The sequence below is a fragment of the Coptis chinensis genome, chromosome 8 (assembly GCF_015680905.1).
Source record: "Coptis chinensis isolate HL-2020 chromosome 8, ASM1568090v1, whole genome shotgun sequence".
Lineage (NCBI taxonomy): Eukaryota > Viridiplantae > Streptophyta > Magnoliopsida > Ranunculales > Ranunculaceae > Coptis > Coptis chinensis.
Window position 1 is genome coordinate 18182957 of NC_141463.1, and position 20126 is coordinate 18203082.

At 36.7% G+C, this 20126-nt stretch overlaps 2 protein-coding genes across 2 annotated transcripts; one reads left to right on the forward strand and one right to left on the reverse strand.

Moving 5' to 3' along the window:
- The first annotated feature begins 6302 nt into the window (after positions 1–6302).
- Positions 6303–11919, forward strand: LOC147480319 (uncharacterized). Its single transcript, XM_086577612.1, has 6 exons — positions 6303–7063; positions 7165–7458; positions 7545–7649; positions 7745–7819; positions 7900–8150; positions 11513–11919. The coding sequence occupies exons 1-5, from the start codon at positions 7001–7003 to the stop codon at positions 8035–8037; spliced, it is 675 nt and encodes a 224-aa protein (XP_086433738.1). The 5' UTR covers positions 6303–7000; the 3' UTR covers positions 8038–8150; positions 11513–11919.
- LOC147480320 (calcium-dependent protein kinase 19-like) lies at positions 9845–19570 on the reverse strand. The gene is made up of 3 exons (XM_086577613.1): positions 18899–19570; positions 10778–10915; positions 9845–10243 (listed from the first exon to the last, which is right to left on the reverse strand). Exons 1-3 carry the CDS (start codon positions 18934–18936, stop codon positions 10069–10071), a joined length of 351 nt encoding a protein of 116 aa, XP_086433739.1. The 5' UTR covers positions 18937–19570; the 3' UTR covers positions 9845–10068.
- Positions 19571–20126: the final 556 nt, after the last annotated feature.

The following is a 20126-nucleotide window of genomic DNA, read 5'->3' on the forward strand; positions in this document are numbered from 1 at the left end:
CGTATAATTTTTGGGTTAACTAGTATTACCCCCCCACTAGATGAGCCAATTAGGATTTCCCCCCCACTAGATGGGAAATTAGGGTCTCCCCCCTAAATACACAAAAAAAAAAGTCAAAGTGGGTTGACCAAATTTTTTTTGTGTGTATTTAGGGGGGAGACCCTAATTTCCCATCTAGGGGGAATCTAATTGGCTCATCTAGTAGGGGGGTAACACTAGTTCACCCTAATTTTAATCATCTTCCTGCAATCCATATTTATCTAGTTTCTGTTCTAACTTGCAAGATTAGTTTTTATGCATGATTGACATTATTATAGTGATCATGTGTTACTATTCTGGTTTTATTTAATACAACCACAACTGAATGTCATGTACCTTGTAGGGAAAACAAAACAAAAAACGGAAAAAATAAAAGATTGGATGCTAACTCTTAATATTCTGTACGAAAAATGAACTATACATTCTAGTTTCCGTAGAAACAAATATATTTGTTCCTAAAGAAATTTGTTCTCCTACTCCGCAATAGACATGTTATCCATGATGGGAAATATTTAAGAAAAGTGTATGTCCAATGATTCGTGAAGTTGTAAACCTGCTTCTATTCTCTGTTTCTGTTTATGTTATATGTATATATGGGGTTTTGCTTGTTTTTCTTATTTGAAATTTCAAAGCTTGAAACTTTTATTTTTGTTATGGGGTTTGCTTGTTTTTCTTATTTAAGTTTTCAAAGCTTGAAACTTTTATTTTTAGTTTTCAGTTTAACAAGTTTGTGTTGTTTTGATTTAATAGGTTCTTCTTCAATTGGAATTTTCTTCAAGGAAAGGTTGAATTTTTCTCATTGCTTCTCCAAGACAGGGTATAAAATGGTTTAACTTTCTTTATCATTTGTTTGTCATTTGTTGTGTTTCTCTTGTTATTTTATGTTATTATGTCGTTGGTATTATTGTTTTTATCCGATGGTATAAGTATAAGTATAGTTATGAGTTGTATTTTTTTTTAATACCATTTTTTTTTGTCGGTCTTTAAGAACATCAAGTGCATGGTCGATTGAGTTAGCTATTTTTCATTGTTTGGATATTCAGCCTCTACTGATTTACAATATATATCTACAGATTTCAGTTTGAGTTGGACTAATTTATTTCAAACTTTATATTTTCAAATAACCTGATTTCTTGTTTGTAAATGATATGACTTCTTTGGCATTAATTGGTCTTGGCCATAGAGAATAAGGAAGTTGCTATTAATATGAAATCACCAAGTATCCTATATATATATATTGTTTGTGTTGTTACTGTAATTGTTCCAATCTTGAGCAAACCATTTAGACTTGGTAGGTGGGTTGTTGTGGTGCTAAGTGTGTTAGGAGGCAGAAAGGAATTTGAGTACCACTTTCTATGATATATACCTTTCCTAGGTTTCAAGTTGAATACTCTTTTTGAAATCATACTAATATTATATATGTTGATGTATTTATCTAGAAAATGTCTTCAATGCTTCCAAGCAAGAACTGGATGAAAGCACCGACTTCGTCTACTGAATACCTTCGAGGTGTTAAATCATTCATCCAGTTCACACAAGAGAAATTAGGAAATGAACTTGACTGGTATTGTTGTCTTTGTGCTAATTGTCGTAATTTAGGGGGGAAGTCAACAACAAAAGATATTGCTAAGCATCTTATCTGTGATGGTATAGACGAGACATATACATCATGGAGAGTCATCTTCCAGAAGTAGTAACTATGTTGAAGTTCCCACTAGTTCTTCTACTAGGGGTCCTGAAAATATGTTGCCAAGGATGAAAGAGATGGTCAATGACACATTTGGACGAAGTCATCCTATTGACTTAGATGCATGTCTTAACGAAGTTGATTATGGAGATGATGATGGAGATTCACCCAATGCCATACCGCAGGATGTTCAATACGACAAGTTGATGGAGGATGCTTTTAAAACCAATATATCCATCATGTCGGGGTGAAGATTTGAAATTATCGACGACGATTGAGTTGTTGAACATGAAGGCTAGACACAAGTGGTCTAATAGTAGCTTCACAGAGTTGTTGCAATTCCTTAAAAAGACTTTACCAGAAGAGAATACACTACCTGAGAAGACCTATGCTGCTAAAAACTTGATCAAACCTCTTCGCATGAAGTGCGAAATTATTGATGTATGCCCAAATGATTGTATTATATACTGGGGTGACAAATATAAGGATTTGATTAGTTGTCCCACTTGTGGTGAAAACAGATGGCAACCGGTGAACTCGTTAAAACCGAAGGCTAAGATTAAACCATGGAAGAAGCTAAGGTATTTTCCTTTGGCTGAGAGATTGCAAAAGATGTATAGCATACCATGGATTGCAGAGAATATGAAATGGCATGCAAATGCAGTTTCTGACCAACACTATATGCGTCATCCTGTTGATTCTTCCATGTGAAACTCAATTAATCTTAAATAGCCTGAGTTTGCTACGGAGCCACGTAATGTTAGATTAGGGATTGCAACAAATGGATTTAATCCATTTGGGAACAAAAACAACATTTATAGTTGCTGGCCTGTTATGATTACTCCATACAATCTGCCTCCATCATTGTGCATGCGGAAATAGTTTACTATGTTAACACTTCTAATTCCAGGTCCAAGTAGCCCAGGGGATAACATCGACGTCTTCTTGCAGCCTTTAATTGAAGAGCTAAAATAGTTATGGGGTGCTGGAGTTGAATCATATGACTCCCATGCTAAAGAGACATTCACTATGAAGGCAATTTGCTTGTGGGCGATACACGATTTTCCTGCGTTTCACCATCTTTCTGGACGTAAAACGGCGGGAAGGTATGCATGTCCTATTTGTAGTGAAGATACAAATTCTACTTGGCTGAAGCATGGAAAAAAGTTTTCTTATATGGGTCATCGAAAGTTCCTAGCAGACCCGAATCATCACTTTAGAGTCCAGAGGGCACAATTTAATGGAAAAGAAGAACATGGTAAGCATCCTATTCGTTTAAAGGGTTCTCAAGTAAAAATTAAAATGAGCCAAATTCAGAACAAGTTTGGCAAGGTGCCGGATATACCGGAAGGAAGGAAAAAGAAGAGAAAAAGGACTAAAGAACTAAAAAATTCAACATTTTCAAAGGATTCTATCTTCTTTATATTGCCGTATTGGGAGGTATTTTTAACATTTGTGTAGTAGTATATCATGTAACTTTATGTATACATATCCATATATTCACTTATATATTTAATTCCTACAACATCTGCCTATTTGCCACAATCTAGATGTGATGCACGTGGGAAAAAATGTTGTGGAGAATTTGTTTTCAACAATCATGGGTACAGGTAAGAGTAAGGATGGACTCGAAGCCCATCTGGACCTTAAAGCTAGGAAGATAAAGAAACACTTGTGGCGGTAATGAAGAATGACAAGTGGTCTTATCCAATAGGTGCTTTTTCTCTTTCACGTGCAGAGAGAGTTTTGCTTTTTAGAACTTTGCACCAATTGAAGGTTCCTGTTGGATATAGTGGAAATTGGAAACATAATGTGGACTTGGAGGATTTTCAGCTCAAGAACCTAAAATCCCATGACTATCACATCCTTTTACAACATTTATTACCCGTGTTATTGATGCATCTATTTAAAAAACACAAGCCATTACGTGAAGCTATTCGCCAGTTGTCTTTATTCTTTAACGTCCTATGCTCCAAAGTCATTTGTCGTGCGAACCTTTCGAACATGAGAAAACGCATTGTGGAAACTTTGTGTGTCTTGAAAAATACTTCTCGCCTTCATTTTTTGTTTCAATGATACAAATTTGCGGATGAGGCACCTTGTTGTGCACTTAGCGGAAGAGGCACAAATTTGCGGACCTGTTAGATATAGGTGGATGTATCCTTTTGAGAGGTGAGTAAAGTTCTTTATATATATCTTTCTTGTGATTAGTATGTAGTCATTTTGTATTAATTAATGGCACATGCACATGATGATGAAAACTTATAAAAGGTATGTGACCAATCAGACTTTTGTCGAGGGTTGCATCCAAGAGCAATACCTCGTGGAAGAGGCGATGATGTACTTTATGGAGTACATTCATGATGGCAACTTGGGAAGCCATAAGAATGGGAGAAGGGTGATCATGAATGAGGATATTGAAAGTGCACACCCTATGGATAAAAAGGGAAAGCAATATGTTCTTCCAAATATAGAGTATCAACAAGTTTGCAAATGGGTTTTGACGCATTCTTCGGAAAATGCCGAGTGGGAAGAGTAAGTCGTGCATTTACCATTGTTTTGGTAGTCAATACTTGAGTTATGCGTGTCAACTGTGCTGAATTTTTATTATTTTCACAGGAAGTACCAAGTATACCTCCAAAGTCAGAAATCAAGGGGTAAAAATCGTAGGGAGTCAAGCAAAAGAGTTGGAATACATTCCTTGGTTAAGACTACAACTACAAAATGAAAAAGTATCTCCTTTCAAGAGGATTGTTGATGGTCCATCTTTTACAGCGGTGTCATATATAATATATCGCTGAATGGGTATGTTTTTTATATGTCAGATTCCGAATCAACGACTACAACACAGAATAGTGGGGTTTCCATGAATGCTGTGACTAGTTTTAGGGCAAGCGCCAAGGATAGGAACCTTGTTGATGACGAAGTCACTTACTATGAAGTTGCTAAAAGAATTCTTGAACTTGATTATGTAGAATTTAAACAAACCGTGTTCTACTATGATTGGGTGCACATTGAGTATAAAACAAATGGTTGCACAGTTGATCCTGATACGAACTTGGTATTTGTAAATCTTGGGAGGTTCATGAGGAATACAAGTGAGGTTGACGAGCCCTTTATTCTCGCTGAAGCTAAACAAGTCTTTTATTGCCGGGATTTGAGTAGAGATAATTGGCATGTTATCTTGGATGCTCCAAAGAGGTTGAGTCAAGAGATAGATGCTTATGAAAACCCATTGGTCTTCGAGGCCAGAACAAGTGCTAATGATTCTTCATCAACAACTCTAATTGAGGATGTTCTAGAAGTTGTAGAAGACTGGATTTAATCTTAATGAATAATCTTTTTTTTTTTATGTTGATGAATAATCTTAATTGAGGATGTTCTTAGGAAACTTATCAATGATTTTTTTTTTTTTTTTTTTATTTTTTATTTTTATTTTTTATTTTTTATGGTTGATATTTATGGGAAAGCTTTTTTGAATTGGATATCTTTTGTTTCTGTTCATCTTTATTTCCAATTCTCAACATGGTACAGGCGAGTTAAACAGTATGGCTTGAACATCTTGGGTGTTCTCTGTCTAGTAGGTTTTTCTGTTTTTAGTTTTTTCTTTGAGTGGTGCAACATATGATACATGCTACATCTATTCCATGTTTTGTTTAATTTCGTGGCCTTAGATTTTAACCATTTTGTTAAACTTTATATTTAGGTAAAAAGAAGTCATGTCAGAAGCATATGAAGCAAGTGGATTTGAAGCAAATGAATCTGAAGCAAGTGAGACAACGACAAAACCAAAAGGTAAAGTAACATTTTTTATTTGATTATTAATTTTTTATTTAATAACATAAGTTTGGCAGCATGCGAAAAATGAATAGATCCGTGTGTCAGATACATCTCGCAAAATGTTTTGAAGTATGGAGTGTCAATGCTACATAGTTCCCAGTCCAAAGGGTGTATATATATGCCGCCAACAAGACCCACCACTGTAAAATGAATTGATTATTGTGGTGACCCTCCTTACACAAATTGTTCAGCTAAATCTAACTTCACACTTGATAGTATATATCAGAATAATCTATATAATCTTCTCGACTCCCTAGTCCATAATGCTTCTCTGTCAAACTTCAATGAGATTTCTATCGGCAATGACGATGATAAAGTCTATGGCAACTTTCTTTGTTACAGTAATGCATCTAATGGAACCTGCCAGAATTGCGTGAGCACTGCTGCTTACGATGTAAAATCACTATGTTTGATGAATGAGGAAGCAATTGTTTGGGAGGAAAACTGCCAGTTTACATCCTGACACTGACATGTTTTAGAACAGAAAATATCACACTTACATGTTTTAAAAAAGAAAATATCATAACATCACTTTCTATCAGGAAATCAACCTGTAATAAACCATTTTATGTTATCCTCCGGAACCAATCAGACTGGTCGAAGATTGGTAGTTTTGGCTGCCTGGTTGATTTCTTTGAAGCGTATTGATATCGCTAATCTCTGGTAAATGCGAAAGAAGTGGTCATTATATTTTCTTCTTGAATTCTTTTTTACTTTAGCAGTCCCAGCTTATGGTTATAATATATATATTGAGCATGTACTATGGTTTCATGCCTTCTATTTTCTTACACCCTGTGCTAAAAGTTGGTCCCAGCTTATGGTTATAGCAGTAATTTGTTCTTTGACTTGCTGCTAATCAAAATTGAAAAGCCAAATCAGAAGTATGTGTTGCTGCAGTAAGTGTAGTCCTCATGAAGCGACTCGAGTTCTTTTTCTAACAGACATCCTATGCATGCCGATACAAGATGACCCAGACATTCCATCTGCCTTGTGCTCTTTACGTTTAGATTCTGAAAGTTCATCCGTTCTTTGCTTCCTAAGATATGAACCAGAATGTTCAAGACCTTCCTTATCATGCGCGATATCTGGAACATCATTCTGCCTCTCAAGAAAATAATTTGGATCTGCAACTATTTTTTGGTCAATATTAAAATGCCTGATCAGAACATCTTTATTACAATGCCCCAATTGTAGTAATCAGATAGCTTCGTTAGACATTTTGGACTACAAGTAGCTAGAGTTTATAGCTATCTATTGTCATTTTTCTAGTAGTGAAGCTTTTCTGCGTCCTATTTGTACTTAATCGGTTGCTAATTAATCCACTTAAGTCCAAGATTCCAAGTGGAGTTTACTGATGATGGACTAGCTACTGGACAATATCGAGCAAAGTATGCCACTATAGTCAGGCAGGTGGCTAGGACACACTGCCCACCTATGTACAAGGACTGGGCAGAGGTTCCAGAGTTAACAAAAGATGCTTTGTGGAAGAATGTATTGGTAAGTGCAAGTCACTCCACCTGATTTTATTTCAGTAAACATTTTAATTTGTATTGTATCCAAATTTTTTTACTAATGATTTTGACATGTCCAATTTATAGGAAGAAATTGATCTTCCACTCATCCGAAAAGAATGCACTCTTCGTAAGCTTAATACAGCTTGGAAGCAGAAAAAATATGAACTTCGTCAGGTGTATGATAAATTTCCGACAGATGCAAAGCGAAAAAGAAATGTTCCTGTCAAGGTGAAAAAGGAAGAATGGGAGGCATTCGTTGACATGTGCTCAATAGAAGAGGATAAAACCAAGCAATTCAATGGAAAGTTAGCAAGGGAACAAATGAAGAACCCACATACAACTGGTAGAATGGGAGCAGTTCCAGTTATTGAGCAGTTGGTAAACATCTATTTAATGCCATAAAATTATCGTATGCACTCAACTATTATTAGTCTTTATCTACATATTTGTTTAATATGTTACAGAAAAAAAATAGCCCAACTGGTGAGGTTTCAAAGACAGAAGGATATGTGACCATCCATACGAGGAGAGATGAGAGTTGCATAAATTTTGAAACGAAGCAATCTCTTGTAAGAGACAACGAGACATTTATATAGTAATTGCTTATGTTTGTATGACCAAGTATTATGTACTTAAGAAATGGTGACTTTGATTTCTTTTGTAGGAGGAAATTAACAGACTTGTTAGCAATGAGCCTGACATAGTGGAAAGGGATCTAGACAATGACCCCGTTGCAATGGTGTGATGCTTCTCATCTTGTTTTGGTTTTTCAAATGGGTTTTGTTCAAAGTTCTACCTAAACTTTTGTTTGCTTAATAGGTTATTGGTCATGATGGAAGGGGACGTGCTCGTGGTCTAGGGCCGGTAGTGGTGTCACTAAGACTGTTTACCATGCTTCAGCTCCTTATAAGGAGATTGCTCAAAGAGAGAAGAGAGCGCGTGAAAACAGTGAGTTAGGTTATGAGGCGATCATGGCGAGACTTGATGAAGCAGACAAGGCTCGAAAGATACTTGAGGATGAAGTTGCAGACCTTAAACGACAATCTTCAGGGCTTGAAAATGCATCTCAGGTAATAATTTAGATAAAAGGTCTATTAATTTCTTAATGTAAGTCTTAGCAATATCTTTGAATTTATGAGAAAATCTAGGTAGACAACTTAAACTTTGAGTTGTGCCACGTGGCGGATAGTGGTGGTTGGGTTGGGTTGGTGTTGGTGTTGCTGTTAGTGTTAGGAGGGGTAGAGCGTAAGCTTGTGTCAGCTGGGCTACCACTATTAGGCATAAAACAGTAGGAGTAATGGTATACTTAGAGAGTCAATATCGATGTGTTAAGCAAATGCATATTTCAGAAGGACTACTTATTCTTAGCTTTGCTCGGGATCAGCTGCTGGACCTATATCAGTTTGAGAGAGTAGTTCTGTCAGGCGGGTTTCATTCCGTGTAGGCAGTCTTGTTTATGGCCAACGAATCCCTTGCTTGTTTGGTGGTTGCAATTGTCTTAGGTGTCAATGGTAAGTAGGAAGAGTAGTGTATGGGTGGGCTCACCAGACCTGGATAGATATCATTTTTCTAGTGTAGTTCCGACCTGCTAGCGTAGGCGGATAAGCAGCCGTAGCGCTCCAGTTCAAGTCGAGGCAGATAGGGAAAGTGAACGAGAAGGGGAGAGCTCAAAGGCGGGATCTGATCTTCGAAATGGAAATGTCAAATAGCCTTAGGCGACTTTAGGCTAAGATGGCCATTTTCCACTGTCTGATGAGGCCTTAAGGTTTAGAATCTCGTTATGCCTGCTGCTCTTTTTTAAGAGACAACGCCCTAGGACTCTCGGAGTAGTGATCCGGTTAAAGAAAAGAGGTTGGTGAACCATCCCGCATTTCTGTTCCTGACCGGGTGTAGGATGGCTTCTTGACGTTGCCTCGTACCTTCTTTGAGAATCAAGATTGTTGAGTGGCATCTGTTTCTAAATTAGCAGGGTGTAAAAGCTCTTTTGCCCCGAACTCCGTTCAGTGATTAAGGAAGGAGCACAAACCCTCAACGTCCGTAGGGGAGTCAAGAATGGAAGGGGTAACCATTGCAAGTAAGGCAAGCCTGCCTAGTGTAGTACGACTTGAACTGTAACCCCCGATTGCTGGTGGTTAGCGGACTCGTAATTGATAGTTTCTTATGAATGGAGATGGCTATGGGGCCTACCTATGACTGATTTCCCAGCCTTACAGGTCCGAAAGGCATCAGATGCCTGTGCACATATCTGCCTCTGGTGATCGGACAGATGGATTGAATGCAGCATAGGGGTCAATGGCAGCCGGTGGGGATTAATATGGAGATGGCTTCGAGCCTTCACTGAACAACGGGAATACCAATTGAGACTAGGGGAGGTGGCCTCATATCCCGTCCCTGTGAAGTACTGAAAATGGCTTTGGCAGTGCCTATGAATGTATTTCATAATGAGCTATTAGTTCAAGTGCCTATGAAGTACTATTAGTTCCATAATGAGCTCCACAGATTTTTACATATCCTACCGATTTCTAGCAGTGCAGGATAGGCCCATTCCTCAAAGGTACTAAGTGCTTCCAAGACTATTATCACCATGAGTGTGTGTGTGTGTGGGTGGGGGTGGTGTCCTGTTAAAGTTAGTCTTAGTGAAAACCAGAAGCAAAAGTAGAAATGGAAATAAAAATTACAGTAACTTGAAAAATAAACAAACTCAATGTACATATGCACAAATAATACATTTTTGCCCCAAATAATTTAAGTAAACCATTACATAGTTAAATTTGCCCTTCCATTTTTCAGATGAAAATTGTGCAAAAATGTCAAGTGAAAGTACAAACAGAAAACTGCTATACCTCATGAGTTGGGAGAACTTTTTGTACTTCCTCATAGTGAGCTCATGAAACTAATAATCCTAACAAACAAACTTGTGGTTTCAACACAAAAATGGCCACCACAGGAATTAAAAAAGCTTTCCAGGCTGCTGCATTCCACTTCTCATCATTGCACAGAAATTGGTGAGTGGACATGGTATACTGGAGAGAAATTTCTGAACTTTTGAGACAGAATACTTACATTGTCACTATCCACCTCTGCTATTATATCCATAATAGTTGCCTCGTCACCCATTCCATGATCTTTCATGGCTGTTTCTAGTTCATCTCTAGTGATAAACCTGTAAAAAAAATAACAACTCATAATGAAATGTACACTGTAAAACAAAAAAAAGTTCATCAAACTAGGAGAGCTGGAACAGTGAGTAAAAATGCTATTTATAGATAATATTCATGACTCGTCCAAGTTGCTTTTGAACAATGGTAACATACTATCTATTCTCTAACTCACTTGCGACCACAACCTGTCTCAAAGATTACCAAGTTCTACTATTCTTTTGTTTTCTGTTGGTGTTTAGAAGGGGAGGTGGGATAAATAATTTTGGCAGAAATTTCATCATGATTCCATGTATAATTTTTAACATCTTTCATGACGAAAGTAGAGAGCTGACAGAACTAAGTAGCAACAGCAATCTGTGAATCATTAAGGGCCTATGTGTGCATGTCTTTATGCATTTTATCACTGAAAAAAGGGATGTCAAAGATTGGTTCATAGATATGACGAGCATATCCAGCTACTGAAGTGACAGGCCCATGATTTGCAAATGACGGATGAGCAAGCAAGCAGTACATAAATAAACAAGTAGCACACTTACCCACTGTTATCTTTATCAAAATACTGGAATGCCGTATACAGATGCTCATCTCTTTCTAGCTGGTGTCCTAGGACGTCATAAGCAGATAGCACGGTGGCTGATGACGATGTAGTTAGTAACAGAGTTACGCAAAGAGAACTGAGAATAAACAAAATCAGTGGAGACATGGTTGTACTATTTCTATTACCACTGTATACAAGATACAACAATTACAGTTCTCTGTTAAATACGGTTAAATAGAGGATTGGGTACAAGAAGAACACATCTTCTGTATGATTCAAACCATACAGCAGAAAAACTGAATACTATACAAGTATGTGATGATAGTAAGTATGTCACACAGTCTATCACGTATTAGTATTGGTGCTGCGAGCGAGCGCAGATTAGTATTGGTGCTGTGATTTTTAATGAAATGTTGGAAGTTTGAGTACTTTGTGATCTTGGGAATTTTGATTCTCTTGGGATTGTTTTATGATTTGGTCATGTGGGTATGTTGAATTTTTTAGGATATGTGATTTTAAGGTTTGGTTTCAATTTGCAATGGTATGAATTTTTTTTGTATGCCTATTTCCTATATGTTTTGGTCATTGTGATGTTTCTAGTCAGTGAAGATTAGTTGTTGAGTTTGTATCATGTCTTAGATTGAATAAATGATATAGTAAGTAATCATCTCTATATTCATTATTCTTTGTGAATAACCTATATTAACTTCATTGTTTTTTCTTATTTACTTAGGAAATACAATAATCACCAGTTCGTGATGATTCCCGCAATATCCGGCCTCAATCTACAACTTGTCACTTGAAGAGTTTCATAACAAAGACTGTGGTTGCACTTGGAGAAGTCTGCACCTATTTAACGACACCTCCAAGTTCGTATAATGTCCGTATCGATGAGATACTTGATGATTTTGCACCGTTGTATGAAGGAGATGGAAGACTTGGAGATATCGTGCTTGGTGACGTGATTACTTGGCCAAAAAATTACGTGGTTTTTCATTGATCGATGAAGCTTTTAAATCGACAAAAACTTATCTTCTTTTGGCGTGCCTTGTAAATCCAAGTACATAGTTGTTTTTTGGTCTTTGGATAGTGTTTCTAGCTAGCTATTGAATACTTGAGCAACAAGATCGAGTTCAAATATTTTGGTATTTTGTCAGACTTCAAGTTTTATAGTATATGGTATTGCAATGTAAACATTTTGGATGGAATGATAAATATAAAGATGTTTTGGTACTTAAGTTTGATTATGGTTTCTTAATTATAGTGCAATTTGAATTTAAATTATTTGGGTAGCCAATCATATTGAAACAGCAGGTGGATCCGATAAATTAGATTTTCAAATACTCTTCTGTCATTAGCCGTCTGCAATAAGGAATTGAAACTATTCAGTTTCGTGTTTTGATCGAGCAGGACGCAGCTCTAGATAGTGCGAATCTGTTGTTTATAACCCTAAACCATGACCATTAGCCATCCACAAAACTCATTTCTCGACGGCTACTAGCTATCTTTGTATTTTAAATAATGGACAGCCACTAACCGTCGATAATCAATACCACACCATTTTTAACAACGGCTTATGAGACAGTCAGTAGCCGTCGAGATTGACTAATCTCGACAGATATAAGCCGTCCTAAATCAGCTGTTTTGACATAGTGCTAGTTCTTTATAAATCCTTAGTGCACTCTCAACTTCACATCACAAGTCTCACTTTGCATCTCTCACTTTGCCTTTGAATTTTCACTTCATAGCACTCATCATACTCGGAGCGTGCACGCCCTTTGTTTTGCCTATACTTAGAGCGTGCGCCCCCCAAAATCACTGGACTTCGAGCAAGGCAAGAGCGCGCCCGCGCCCTCCCACAGACAAAGTTGAGCGCGCCCGCGCCCTTTACCTCCGCAGCCACTTCCAGTTCTGATTTTTTGTAGGTTCTTCCTAGGTTGCTTCCAGCAGTTCTAGAGTGTGTTGTGTGGTATAAAGTCTCCTCAGATCATACCGGAGATGTCATTCGAAGATTTATTCGCGAGTGACACGTATGGATCTTGGTTACGCAATGTGATTATACAAGCAAGATGGCAGCCTCTAATGGTAAGCCTTGATGAACTATATTCTCCTACACTTACAACTTATTTTTATGAGCATTATACGTTCTTTGAAAGACCGGATAGAGAGCATGTGTTCTCCGTCACCATTGAGGATGAAACAATGGATACAACCAAGTTCTTATTGGCGTTTGCTCTTGGACTGTCCATGCCTGCTGAAATTCAAGACCCATGGGGCTATTGGGTAGATAATATGTATGTCTACACCTATGATTTTTTGCATGAGGCTTATGGGGCAGGAATTTTCCGTATTGAGGACCAAGGGCAATATAACATAGCCCTTGGTAGCTTTTCCCTTAACGTGGGCACGGTGATGTTTTTTTTATCATGCAAAATATATTAGGGGAATGACGTTTTTCTTCTGTGAATGACGCCACTTATGACGTTTTCCTTGCTTTAGCCACGGGACGTATGCTCTATGACCTTCCCCGGACCTTAGTTTATAGTTTAGCCCGAGCTCACATTATGAGGCATAAGTATCTTCTTATGCCTGTCTTAGTTTTTCGTATAATGCTATGTTTCTTTCTAGATATTTGTGCCCGTTTCACGGATTGGGTTGGGGTTGACATTGTGCGATCCACCAACTGCATTATACGCTTATTCCGTGCAATGACTTGGCTGAGGTAGAGGCTACAACCTAATTGGGTTGCCCCTTACACCTCATCCAACCAAGTGGCGCTTGACCGGTTAGCAATGGTAGATGATAAATGGCGTGAGGCCTGGCAAATTATCATGGCATGGTAGGACGCTAAGGAACCTCAATTCTTTATTGAGGAGGAGGACGAAGTGTAAATGCGGAATATGAGGTAAGTTTTTATTTTTGTTAGTGTCTGCTTATGTCCTAAGCAATTTACTTCTTGTTAACCCTATAATGGGTGGAACTCATATAGAGTTGCTTATGTTTTTATTTATCTATATTAGCATGTTTTAACTTTGTTTTGCAAGTGTTCTTTAATTTTCACGCGTTTCCATGGTATTTCCTATCCTTCTTATTTTAATACTTTGAGGACAAAGCATGTTCTTATTTGGGGGTGGCATAGAAACACGCGTAATTTAAGGCACCTATTAGGATAATACATGTATAATATGCACTTGTTTTACAGTAAAAAGGAAAAAAAATCATAAATATAAATAAAAAGTTTATGTTATACACTTAGGAATATTGGTATTGTTTCTTTCTCTATGATGATAATAGTCTAGATATTTCACATTAGCTCTTATATTAGAATAGTTTTTCGAAATTTAGGTTAATATATAGGTAATAATCATTGCATCTTTCTATAAATATATTGTATGAGTATCTATGATTGTTTGGTAGGAAGTTTCTGAAATCTAGGCTAGAGTACTTATTCTACAAATCCTGTGAGAATATAGCCTAAAGCCTTATATGAGTGAAATATTTGAGAAATGACACAAGGGAGAAGCAAATTCCGAATAGAGAAACACACGTCCACTTGCTTGATCACTATACCATATCCTAAGCGAGAATTTAGGCCCCTTTTGGATCGATATAGTCAGAAATTCAAATCTATATGAAATTATTTTAGCTAGTCGCCCCTCTGAGCATTTCTTTAGCCTTTCATAAATCGCAAATCTTTTACCCTTTTACAAAACAAAATAAAATAAAAATCAGCCTAAATCTTTGAATGAGTCTAAGAATAGAGATGAAATGAAAAATAAAGAGAAAGACATTTGAAACCAAGAATTTGTTAGTTGCTTCAAATAAGAAAAGAAAGCTTCCATCCAAAGAAAAGAAAAAAAGAAAAGAAAAAGTTAGAACTCCAAAAACAGAATCAAATAAAAAAAAAAAAAAAAAAAAAAAACTAAGGATGGAAACAAAGTGTAGAAGCAAAGTAAAGAACAATGATTTCTCTAGTTACATAATACGAAGACTCTATCATCTCAGACTTGTCCTTTTTGAATATCCATTTCCTTCATTCTTAAACCATCACCTAATCCTTGCAATACCTAATAAAGATCTATAGCTTAATTAGAAATAGGTTAGTGTGATAGTAAGTGGCAGATGTGTTTGATCGATTTCGGCTTCCTTGTGTGTCATTGACATTATAAGGTAAGTGTGCCCACTGCGCACTGAAGTGAGTGAAACTTGAGTGGAAAAATCAGAGTGGTTTTTGTCTTGACATATATATGAGGACCCACTTAAGGATGCTATTCCAAAGTTTCAGAAACGGATCTGTTATTGCATTTCATAGTATAGTTTATTATATATATGTTTATTCGTAGGCACGTATTAGCTTAGATTTCGACTTGATTATTCTGTATTCATTACTAGTGAAATGTATAGATATCTGAGAATAAAGTAGGAAACAATAATTCTATTTTTTAGTCGTTGTAGTATAAATGAAGTTTGTGAGTACTTTCTCTAGAAAACTCTTACGAGGCTATAACTCGTCCACTAGGGAATTCCTAGTGGTTTAAGGCCTTATTGCAATGGTCAATGCAATAGCACTCAGCGAAAAGAGATTAGTTAGAACTCTATTTTTGGTCACTTATATTAATTTTTCATATTTGCTTCAGGACAAACAAAATACTGTTTGGGGGTAGTTTGATAAGAGCCCAAAACTGTAGTTTTAACCCTTAATATCATTACATTTAGACCAATTTTGTGTATAATAAATATGAGTTAGTACTGTTTACGTGTGTTTATATATTTCATGGATTGGAGTCAAATATGTAAAGAAACATGTCACTTTTGCGAGATAAAGTCTATGATTAAAGGCTAAGATTCAAGGAGAAAAAGTCTTTTTAAAACCTGGTCAAAGTTGAAAAGTCAAAGTCAATGCGAGCAGAAATAGAACAGAAAAGTCAATAGAACTTCCGCAGGCCATATCTTTGGACTTAGACCTCGGAATTGGGCTTATTATATGTCAAAACGACCGGCTTGGAAAGAGATTTCTAACGGTTTAGGCTTTGACCAAATTAGAGAAGCATAAATAGACGAAAAGGCTGTTGCAGTAATTTTCAGTAGAAAACCTTTTTGGACTTATGTAATTAGGTTTTGGGCTTGATTTATGGGCCCAAAACATGGCTCAAAAGCCCATGCATGAAATTGTAAACCTAGTCTCTCTTATATAAAGAGGACTAAGGCATAACTCTCTATATATAGACTTAGATAGATATAATTAATTAGAGATAGATAGTTAGGACTTAGACTTAGTTATTAGTTTAAATTTAAGTTAAGTTATTATTCTTCAGTATTCACTTGATTAATAAAAGAAAGTTTGTTCTTTATTATGTTTCATTCTTATTTATATGTTCATGATAGTCTAATGACTTCTAGCTAAACCTCCATTAGAGGGGTTTGATGAAGCTTGATGAAGACTTGATGTGTTAGTTAGGATTATTACTTTTAAGAGTTTCACTCTGGTAGGATAGTTGATTGGCTATGAGAATGGATTGGACTTCCTCATATGCTAATTATTAGTTGGCAGAGATTGCTATGAGTAATTAGGGATCAAACACTTAATCTTATTTGATTAGGATTGCAATAACCTACACTAGCATATTAGGAGTACATCAAGTGGATTCAAATCCCCCTAATCCTTTCTCCATATTCACATTTCAATATTCTATTATCATAGTATAAGTTAATACATCTTATTTAAGTTAAATTGCCATATTAGTATAATTCAATTCATTACTCTCATTCGTTTTGTTAGTATCGATTAAACTAGCGGAAACTTACGTTTAAAGGACTAGGAGTGGAACGAATTCTCTACTCCATTTATTGCATGATTCACGAGAGTAGATAACTTTGATAGTTTAGAGTAAATTCGAATGTTTACTTCTGTTTAAGTTTAATTAGTTAAGTAGGAGTAAACCATATTTTTTACATTTATCAGGATGATATGTTGATAGTTAGATGAAGGATTTGGGTTAAGCGTCAACAAGATATCTAAAAGAAGAAATTCAACATTTGAGTAAGTCCTTTGAGATGAAAAGGATTTCCAAAAAGGTTAAGCAAAGAAATAGATACTTGGGATCACGGATCACTCGTGATAGAAAGAGTGGGAAGTTATGGCTTTCTCAAAAAGCTACATTGAGATATGCTATGGATGAAGAAGTTTTTATTTTGGTGGAAGATGAACTAGGGTTTAAGCGATCAAGACACTAAAAGTTTGTAGTCCTGTGTTTGCAAAGAACTGGATGGTTCTTGATCGAAAGCACCTAACAGCAGAGAACATCCTGAGATATACATAAGTGTTTTGCGCACTGCAAACATGGCATCCATTTGATCAATAATCCGAGTTTTCATTCTATATCCAAGCACATACATGTGCATTGTCATTAGATTAGAGAAGTTCTCGAAGGCAAGCAATTATGTATTGAGAAGATCCATACCGAAGACAAGAACGGGTCGGATATGATGACCAAAGTTTTACTGAAAGGTAAGTTTGATGCTTGTTGTGCTATAGCCGGAATGGTAGAACATTCCTCCTATTGATTTGGAAATGCATGGAGGCATCACCCCTCATGGCTCGGGAGGGGGAGATTGTTGGAGTTATCCCTCACATGAGGAAGAGGAGAAAAATAGGTACTGTTCGTGTGAAGAGGTCAGAGCGTGCGCGCCCACGCCCTTGCCATAAAAAAGAAGATAGGTTTTTTTTCCAGCCTCTCATGAAACATGTCTACTGGAGTTTTGTGTGCAAAAAAGTAATAGGGCGCGTGCACGCTCAGATTGGCCTTGCCAAGAGCGTGCCCGCGCTTATGCCTAAAATTGTCGGGTTCTGATTTTTCTACAGTAAGCACGAAATTTCACAGATGCGCTGAAATTTCAGATTACTATAAAAACAAAAGTAAGGTTTTGGAAAACCGAGTTTTGAATAGAAACCCAATTTTGAGAGCAATCAAAATTGAGTGAAAACCTTTGCAAAGAGAAAAACTTATAAGGAGAGAGGAGTGATCTAGTAAGGTGGAGAGACTTGAGAGGAGTGATTGTAATCTTCCTTCCCATACTTATAAAAGGATTTACTATTGTGGACGTATGCATCATTAACCGAACCACATTATATCTTGTGTTTTTATTATGGTAAGTTACTCTAAATTTCTATTGCTTGTTTGTGATAGTTATATTTATAGCTTAGGTTTGTAGTTATTGATTGTAGTAGAAGATTAGATTTTTATTGGAGTAGTAGATTGTCCAAGTGCAAGCTATCTTAGTGGGGATCGATTGGTATCGTTTTCTCCAACACTTGTAAATGTCAAATTTTATCCCTAGGGATTAGGGATTAGATCTAACATCACACTAAATTATGGTTAAACTCAGAAGAGGGGAAGGTGTTGGTTGATTGGGAATGGCTGCTCTTCTTAAGGGAAGAAGATGCCTACGTATCCAGTGCCTTGGGTGGAACTAGAATCAAGCCAACATAGTTTTGGGGTTGGCTTTTATAGGTGTTGGAAACATACAGTTAGTAAGACACATGTGATGGTATGGACAGGTGTGCTATTAAGATGAGCGACACGTCCTCATAAGCTGCATGTGTATAGTGGTTCCTGATGTTGCGATGTTGCTTGAGTTGGTATAGAAAGTGTGGTTAAAGAAGTAATAATAGCAATGATTTGAGTGTTGCAGTGGACAAAGATATGGTGCCAATCATAGTAATGATGAGTTTGGCAGGTGAATTGATTGTCTAGAGTCGAGTTGGACTCGAGTCGAGTCACTGGGTGTTCGTGGGGTTGTCACCTCGAGTCGTGTGTTGGCTGTAGAGTTCGTTGAATACGAGGTCTGCCATGGTTTCGTGTGCGTACCACGTGAATATTACATAGGATGTCCCTACACTTATATTCTCATCAATGGATCACCAACAGACGGGTAGCATTGTATTACAAATTACCTAATGAAACAAGTCATAATAACCAACCATTATGTATTACATGATTAGAAGTTTTATCAGATAACCAAACATGTTCAAACTTCAAAACGAAAGGACGAGGACCAAATGAGTTACTAGGATTTAAAGTTAATTAATTAACAATAAAATACGACCTGACTGTGTTACCTGAGCTTGATGAGGAAACATTTTCGTTCAATTTTCATTTACTAAGACACGATCGAGCATATCCTTCATATCGTTGGGTTGAAGTAGTAGAGCTAGTTGCATAATCAGCAGCAAAGATGCCAATTGTGGATTATGTTTCTTCTGTAGCAATTTCTCATTGACGGGGAAAAAAGGCTTCATTCATCAAACTTTGTAGTTCAAATGGTTGAGAGTTTGTTGGTTGTAATACCACTTGCTTATCTTCTTTAGATAATATAGTATTGAAATCTCCAACTGTTGCCCACGTAACGTTTAATGAATTTTCTTTGAGATCATTGCATAACGGAGCTTTTTTAGAACATGTAGGAGCATACAGAGAGTACATAGGCCGGCCATAAATTTTCAAAATGTTTTCTGGTTATATATTACTGCACGCAATGCCACAATAGAATCCCTGATAAACCGTGCAAAATCCTCCAGCGACTCTAATACTTCAATCATAATCTAAAGAGTGTAGGATTTCTTCAGCTTCAGCAACATCCTGTTTGTATGTTATCTGGGACTATTCTTATTTTTGGGTGAGAATACTCCTTTGTAGCTTTAAATTGAGTCCAAATTACTCATTCCCGTATGTTAGCTTGAATAGCTCCCAATCTTTCCGAAGTAGTTTGCTCACTGTGTCGAGGTGTTCGACATAATTTTGGCCAATTCTTCAGCCTTCATCTGTTTGTCATGTAAGGGATACATGTTAAATTTAATAACTAGATTTTTGGACCCGTTCAACGAACGGGACCAATTTTATGTTTTTTTTTTTTTACATAAAACTAGGTTCAAAACCCTGATTCCGGTCTTTATTAGCCTAAAACCCGTTGACTTTTTGAATTATGTCTAAAGCCCACCCGGTTGGTAAAAGTGCGAAATAAAAGTTTCGTTTTCGGTGAGTTTGTGAGAAAAAACCAACCGCACCTTTATTGTTTTTTCAAAATACCTTACATACCCTTTTATATGAAAGTTGTTATTTAATTTCTTTCTTCCTCAATTGGCAATGGTGATTTCTCATATCGTGATTTTGGACTGAAATTGAGACCGTCTTTTCTCTTTTCTTCTTTGTTCTCACTTTTGCTGGACTTTCTGGAACTGTCACCACTAAGGTACATTTATTTACACCTACACTTCTATTATTATGTTATCTAGGGCAAGCAAAAGATGGAAATTGACTACTGATAATTTAACTTATTCTCATCTCTGT

Coding starts and splice junctions, on each gene's coding strand:
- LOC147480320 (XM_086577613.1), bottom strand. CDS start 18,936: ATGAAAATTGAACGAAAATGTTTCCTCATCAAGCTCAG. Junction 10,916..18,898: donor TGTTTCCTCATCAAGCTCAG/GTAACACAGTCA, acceptor GTTTATTCTCAG/TTCTCTTTGCGTAACTCTGT. Junction 10,244..10,777: donor TTTGATAAAGATAACAGTGG/GTAAGTGTGCTA, acceptor TTTTTTTTACAG/GTTTATCACTAGAGATGAAC.
- LOC147480319 (XM_086577612.1), top strand. CDS start 7,001: ATGTACAAGGACTGGGCAGAGGTTCCAGAGTTAACAAAAGATGCTTTG. Junction 7,064..7,164: donor CTTTGTGGAAGAATGTATTG/GTAAGTGCAAGT, acceptor TCCAATTTATAG/GAAGAAATTGATCTTCCACT. Junction 7,820..7,899: donor ACAATGACCCCGTTGCAATG/GTGTGATGCTTC, acceptor TTTGCTTAATAG/GTTATTGGTCATGATGGAAG.